At 37.7% G+C, this 7,412-nt stretch overlaps 1 protein-coding gene across 1 annotated transcript; it reads left to right on the top strand.

The window, feature by feature from the left end:
* Positions 1 to 2,207: 2,207 nt before the first annotated feature.
* ykt6 (YKT6 v-SNARE homolog (S. cerevisiae)) lies at positions 2,208 to 7,359 on the top strand. Its single transcript, XM_008418109.3, has 8 exons — positions 2,208 to 2,434; positions 2,711 to 2,853; positions 3,474 to 3,556; positions 4,013 to 4,113; positions 4,190 to 4,294; positions 4,527 to 4,592; positions 5,722 to 5,823; positions 5,909 to 7,359. Exons 2-8 carry the CDS (start codon positions 2,750 to 2,752, stop codon positions 5,942 to 5,944), a joined length of 597 nt encoding a protein of 198 aa, XP_008416331.1. The 5' UTR covers positions 2,208 to 2,434; positions 2,711 to 2,749; the 3' UTR covers positions 5,945 to 7,359.
* Positions 7,360 to 7,412: the final 53 nt, after the last annotated feature.

Raw genomic sequence — 7,412 nt, 5'->3', positions numbered from 1 at the left:
AGCACCAGTTCTTGGAAACACACAACCTTTCTTCCCTCTGCTGTAGGTGATCCAACAGATGCACCCAAAGTCTTAACGGTTTCCACTTTGTGTTGCCTGGGAAATCACTGACAGGCACACTTGTGACATGGAAAACACTTACTTACCCCAAGTTAAGTGGCCAGGAGGAAATTGTTAAATGGAGCAAGATTACCAGAGGCAACATCAATTGAGGCAACCATGTTTTGGTTGAAAAAAACAGCTGGTTGACTGAAAAAAACATGGAATAAATTAATTTAACTAAATAAATTAATATTACTAAATTAAAGATACATTTAATACAACATTGCGCAATGGTTTTAAGCTAGCTTTAGTTTCCTTATGTTTGAGCTGCCTTTTATTTCAGCTCTTATAGTAGTCTTGATCAAAGGCTCTTCATGTATGTTGAATGTCTAACGAATTCAGGCTTGTTTATTATTTTCTACTCAGTCATTGCGCCTTTAAATGTGCATCATTTGCTCAGAAGTGAAAACAATTCATAAGCTGACAACAAAAGAAGAGTAAGGTCTATGAAAAAGTATCAACCAAGACCTGACAAAATCTCAAAGATTTTTTTTAAAATCTAAAATATCTTTGAACTGAAACACAATTTAGTCTTCGTCCAAGTATCTTAGCTTTGGGTTTCTTGGCTTAATTATGTATTTGTTAAAAGTTATTAGTAAAGTATCTAAAGTCTGTTAAGTGCAAACACAACACTGGTTTATCCCAAAGACATGTAATGTCTGAATGACTCAAAGGTCAGAGAGTTCAGAGGCTTAATAAGGCATTTTCCTGGACTCAAAATAGACAAACACCCAAAGTCAAAAGACTTTTTTTTCTTTTGACTTTCACTATTTTTTAATAGTTTAAGAAAATGATACTAAAGGTAATTTCAAAAAGTTTCAAGAAGGCCAATGCAAAAGTAAAATGAATAAAAATGGTGAAAATATTCCACCATCTTCTGACCTTTTGTGAAAGATCACAAAACCTCCTTACATTTGTACGGGTGCCACCGTACATTTGGCTTTAAATGCCTCAAAAAATGAGATCTAATCTTTTAACAATACAACACTGCTAAATATACCAATAGCAGTTTTCTCGCTCTCTATATCGAAGATTATGATGCAGAAGAAAGAGTGTGCAGGCACAGAACAGAAAATTCAGGACTTAGTGAGGATATTATTTAAAGATTCATTTATTATTTGTTTGTTGGCCCAATTTTAAACATCTATACAAATATTTTGACCAGTTTGCCATTGGCCCAAATGTATGCCTCTCAAAATTATACTGAACAATACAGTTAAGACCAACTGAATCCAGGAGATGGCAGTGTAGCAGAGAAACTTTGACGTGGCATCTGTTGTTGGTCTTTAACAAAGCCCACAATAACACATTAGATTAAGTGCATTTTCCATCATGGCTGTTTACCGTAATTTTTCACTATAGAGAAAGGGGGGAAAAAAACATTAGAATAAATAGACTTGTAAAAACAGTAAAGTACCAACTTTGCAGCTGCTTACAGATCTTTACATGGCCTCAAAATAAATCAGTCTCCATGTGGGACAGGTATTTTTATACCTTTACTTAATGTTATGTTCATATATCCTGAAAATAATAATACATAAAACAATCTTTAATTCTTATTTATATTCTTATTTCTGCTCAATATAATATTAATGTTTTAAAGCAAAGTTTATAATTTATTTGAGATGAAAGTATCATCAATAAGGTACAAAATATGTTGATTGTGTAAAGCTTTTCAAGAGTGTGGTTAGAGCAAGAGTGATGTTATAATACAAATATTACTATAAATTTTATAATTTCAAATGAATGAGCTGGTTTCCAAATTACCTAGTTATGCAGAAATTCTTTTTACCTCAAGTAATTGAGAACTTTAATTTATGAATGGGTTGATTTGACCTGAATTTTAATATGGATCACTAACGGGCAAATAAATGAGTTTTTAAAAATCAAACCAATCTTTAGATCTTTGACAACACAGAAAAATTGAAATTGTATTTTTACAGGACTTTTGAATTTTATTTGCAGCTAAACTTTCTTTTCTTTTCTTTTGGTTTCCTTACTACTCTTTTCTTTTTTTTTTCCCTTTTCCTTTATTTTGTTCTGCGTTGCATACTCCTGTCCGGTAGGTGTCGCTTTCATCTGTAATTGTGATCCAACCCTAAACTCAGAGGGGAAGAAGAGACTGCGACGCGTTTGTTTCCACCGAGTCAACTCTCCGATAGGAGTGTCTGAGTAATGAAGTTCTAATTTAACTACTGAGATAAATAAAATTGCGTTCTGATTTAGTCACGGTTTATTTTTCGTACATATCTGAGAGTTTCAGTCGATGTTCCTTCAGTCGGTTGTGTTGTTTTGACGGGAACTGAGGGGGTTTTGCTACCGTTTTGTCCCGGTAAGTTAGCTCGGGCCTCACAACATATAGCATATGTGGCTAACTAGTTTCAGTATTTTAATAAAAAGTCTTTATGAAGTTAACTTAGGGATTATTTATGTCAACAAAAGTCTACGTGACTCTCTGTCAGTTACAGCGGTAAACGTAGCAGACCGTAAACACCCTTCCATCTGTCGGCACGGAGGCTACTTTCGCTTGTGGTTTAACTTGTCTCCAGTCGCTGAGCTGGCTAAGAGATAAAATACTCTCATGTGATCCTGCTTGTGTCCTGTGTAGACCACCGTGTCCTCTTACCAGACCTGATCCTGCGGCGTCATGAAGCTCTACAGCCTCAGCGTCCTCTACAAAGGAGCGACCAAAGCCAACCTGCTCAAGGCGGCCTATGACCTGTCCTCCTTCAGCTTCTTTCAGCGCTCCAGGTGAGCGTTACTGACCGCTGATTACAGACAGGCCTGTCCCAAACGATTACATTTTATGGAAAGTCTCTTATAGCGTTTGTTTTCTAGATCTCTAAATACAAAAAAACCCCACCCTAAAAACAATATACATAGGTATGTTTACGTCTTTTAGGCAAATTCTACATCAAAACAAACAATTTCGTCCAAGAAAACTTGAATGGGTTCTTTAAAAACATTAAGTAACATACTTCTACTTCTCACTTTTATTCAAATTCAGTTTGTCTCCAGATAAATGAGACTTGGAAGTACATTGTTGTTATGCTCTCTCCAATCTGGAGATTTCAAGAACTCGAGTGCAAAAGTTCTGATAATTCCTTACAGGTCCCTCACACTGCAGCATATCCATAACTTGGCTGTCAGACTCACCCCACATGCAAAGAAAGTTTCTTCCATTTAATAAATTCAGAGCCAACAGCAAGGACTTTTAAACCAGTGATTCCAGTTTGTCCTCCCAGGTCTGTTCTTGCAGAGTTTGTGGCGGCCTTTTCTGTAAATTTGTTTTTATTGTTGTTGTTTTTTATTTCTACAATAATTGTTTACCGTTTTTCCATGAGCAATAAAATCATCTTTTGTACCTTTAGTGTTCAGGAGTTCATGACCTTCACCAGTGCCTTGATTGCGGAGCGAACATCTGTCGGAACCCGTGCCTCAGTCAAAGAGCAAGGTAAGAACGTTTCTGATTGTAAATTGCGTGATTATATTTTGCTGATGTGATTTATATTACACACTTTGAATGTGCAAATGAAAACAAAACAGAGTTTTCATTTGTTTTCTATTTTCACTGCATTTTCTTGTTATTAGAAAACCCTCAAACATTTCCATGTTTCCTTGTTTAATATTCCTCCGCCATTTATTTCCGGAATCATTTACCCAGTAAACAGAATGTAAACAGTTTCTTGTTTACATTCCTTTGTTTTCCCTGTCCTGTATGAGTTGCTTGTTAATGACTCATAAAGGAGGCGGGCTTTCAGAGTCCAGCTATGAGGAAACTCTCAGCTATTTTTTTTTTTTTTTGTTTGTTTGTTTTTAAGTTTCAAAAGTCTTTGAAGTTGCCAAAAGAAGAATGAAGATTATCTATTCAATTTCTCTTGAGTTAATTGGACTGCATTTATATTTGCAGAGTATCTTTGTCATGTGTATGTGAGAAACGACAACCTGAGTGCTGTGGTCATCTCAGACTCTGAATACCCACAGAGGGTCTGCTTCACTCTGCTCGACAAGGTGGGGATGAAAACGAAGCAGTTTGGTATCATTTTGCTTTCTGCGGTACTTCTTTAAAACGTCTTGCGGTTCGTAGGTGTTGGAAGAGTTTTCCAGGGGAGTGGACAGTATAGACTGGCCGTCTGGTAATCCTGACACTATAAGCTACAAAGGTCTGGACATTCACCTTTCAAAATACCAGGTAGGTTTAGCTGCCATGCTAAAACCTGTTTGAATATCCTGCTATATTAAGATGGTGATTTCTTCTTGAGTCACGTGTTTCAATATCTGCTAATAAGAATGTTGATAAACTTTTTTTTGCAAAGATAAATATGTGTCCCTTTAGATGACAAATTGAATCATTTTGAAGCATTTTTAAGACAGTCGTGTTAAAGCTGACGGCTGGTTTCGCTCCGGATGTTGTTCTTCCTCAGAACCCCAGGGAAGCAGACGCCATGACCAAAGTACAAGCGGAACTGGATGAGACGAAGATCATTTTGGTAAACCTCTTCACAGTGACTCCAAATCAATACGAAATGGGTGTTGATGCCTCTGTGTATTTAGGCATTAGACATATTTTCAGTTTTTTGTGGATTGACTATCGAAGCCTTGCAATGCCAGCAACAATGCAAACTGAGAAGCTGAACTGTAATTGTTCCCATAATGAAGTTTAATGGACACTGCCACCTCCTTCCGGACTGTCTGTTTGTGTGCTGTAATTAGACCGATGAGTCTGTCCTTTAAGCTTCAGCTGAATTAAGATGGGAAACATGCAGCGCATCCTCAGCTGTACCAACTCAAACTGATTAAGAACAAATCAAATTAAAGCCTTAAAGAAATATTTAGAATAGTGAATAATACAAGCTTTGACTTGCTTTCACACACAAAAAAAACAGTTTTTAAATGGTTTTGATCATCATCTGTCAGTATTTAAATGTTTTAGAGCCTTTTTTAAGGATATATTTAAAAAATACAAAAACCTGGACTTGGTGCATCTGTGTCAAATTTTAAGGTCGCGAACTGATCATAAAAATTATGTCTGCTGAAGAGCATCAATCCATCCCGAAACCTTTAACTTGGTAAAGTTACTGTCGGAACTAGATGGCAACTAATAAAGGAAAGAGCAGATTTATTTTAATCCAGATGTCAAAACAAACAGTGAATTTACCCTTTGCCACACTCCAAAACTGGTAAACCTGTTTCAGTCTTTTCACAACCCAGATAGATCCAGATTACTACTTAAGCAGTAAAAGGCTAATAATAAGTTTTATGAAAAAAACTCAAGGGAAAGATCTAAAAATGTTTGATCTAGTAAGGCAAGGAATGATGAAATGAGTTGGAAATCTAAACTTCTTATATACTCTGGAAAGTTCTGAAAAAGTTTAAGTAGCAAATGATTTGTTGAGCCACTCTATTTAAAAAAGCACTAAAAATTTACAACAACAGTCATTTCTGTCACACTAATATCAAAGTTTAGTTTACATCTGTTACGTTTTAGTATGGATTTGCAGGCGTCATATTTTTAAATAAGATCCCCTCATTTTATGCGACTTTTACAGACCTATTTGATGGCTTTGAATAATAATCTCTGTGCTGCTCTATTTCATGACAACATTTTGTCCTCTGCAGCACAACACCATGGAGAGTCTGCTGGAAAGAGGAGAGAAACTGGATGATCTCGTGTCAAAGTCGGAGCACCTGGGAAACCAGTCTAAAGCCTTCTACAAGACCGTAAATATGGCGGACTCTCCTGCAACATTGAACCGGGTCCATGCTGCTGCTACAGTGAACGTTGTGGTCTTTGCTACCTTTGCAGGCACGGAAACAGAACTCCTGCTGTGAAATCATGTGATGCTGCCGCCTCGTCCTTGTGGAAACATCTCTCTGGCTTTTTGCTTTTCCTACAACCCCCATCATGCACCAGCGACGTGCTCTCCACCGGGACGCTGTGCCAATCCCAGATGGGGAGCAGGAAAAACGGTGGCCGCTTTTAAACGGGACCTCTCTGTGATGGGGGCTGAAGGACTGAAGGCGTTTAGTGGGAGGAAGTAACAGTTTTGAATCATGCTTCAAACCTTGTCAAAGGTGAAACATCCATGTGATTCTGACCAACTGAGAATATTTTAGCGTGACGTTAAGTACTGCCGGTGTGTCGTTAGAACGTCTTCAAACCATTTAATGTTATTCAGGTTGAATCTAAACTTAATATCTTGATCTCTTAAACTTATTGACAGAGTATTAACCACATGTGTGCTTTTGCTTCAAAGCAACTGACAATCTCATATATTCAACATGTCAAAACTGGGTTCCTTGTAGCTAGAGGCATATATGTCCAACAGGGGGCGCTGTCTTTATGTACTATAATCTCAATTAGACTCTGAAGGACACGATATCATAACTTTGCAGACTTTTATGTCAAATTTTAAGCATCGCTGCATTGCTACATTTAGTTGCTTTAATGCCTTTGTCTGTCTGATGTTAAATGAAGTCTTCAACATTCCTGCCTTGGCTGATTGTGTTGTGTGATGATGAGACTTAAAGCCGAAGAGGAGTAGAAGATTTGGTGTCAAATATATTAAAAATCCCTAAGCATGTTAATCATTCTGATATCCAAAACTCACACACACGTCACCTGAACAGAGTTTTGCCCGCTCAGAAAAAGCTGCACTCGTCTTCTGTTCCTCTCGAAACACAGATCCGCACCCCCCCCCCACAGGAGCCCACGCACGTCCAGATGGGTTTTAGTCACTCCACTTCTGACTTTCACGTGCCGCGAGCACCGTTTGCTTCATATTTATGATTTCTGATGAAACTCTGCCTTCAGATCTGCGTTTCAGATGTTTCTCTGCTCTCATTGTGTACATTTGTGATCCGACATACAGCTGCAGTCTGTGTAGATTCTGAGTGCCTGCGTGTTTGTGTGTTGGAGAAGCTTGTTGTGCCGTCTGTTGCTCTTTCTGCTTTTACAGTGTAAACTTTGGTGCAATATCTGCAGACTGTTGCTGTGTGTCTCTTTTGCAATGCAGAGAAAAGCTCAAAATGTTTCTCACGACGGACACCTCATTAAACTTTGATATGCTTTACTTTTGACTAAGATTGACGAGAGGCTTGTCCAGTGAGTTTCTCGTTTTTTGTTTTTCCAGATCTCTGACTTCGTCTTTTGAAAACGTTTTTCTGGTGTTATGCTGTAAGCTCCGGTCCAGTGGCCGCTGTGTTGGAACAGTGTGGTTTAAACGGTTTGCATTAAATGTTTTGATCCAAATGTGAGCTTCACTTTTAAAATCAGATCATTTTCTGTCTTTATCGGCACTGGTTTATTG

The sequence above is a fragment of the Poecilia reticulata genome, chromosome 9, assembly GCF_904066995.2.
Source record: "Poecilia reticulata chromosome 9, P_reticulata-male-v2, whole genome shotgun sequence".
Lineage (NCBI taxonomy): Eukaryota > Metazoa > Chordata > Actinopteri > Cyprinodontiformes > Poeciliidae > Poecilia > Poecilia reticulata.
Note: the sequence above shows the minus strand (reverse complement) of the source record. Positions and strands in the feature narration are given on the sequence as shown.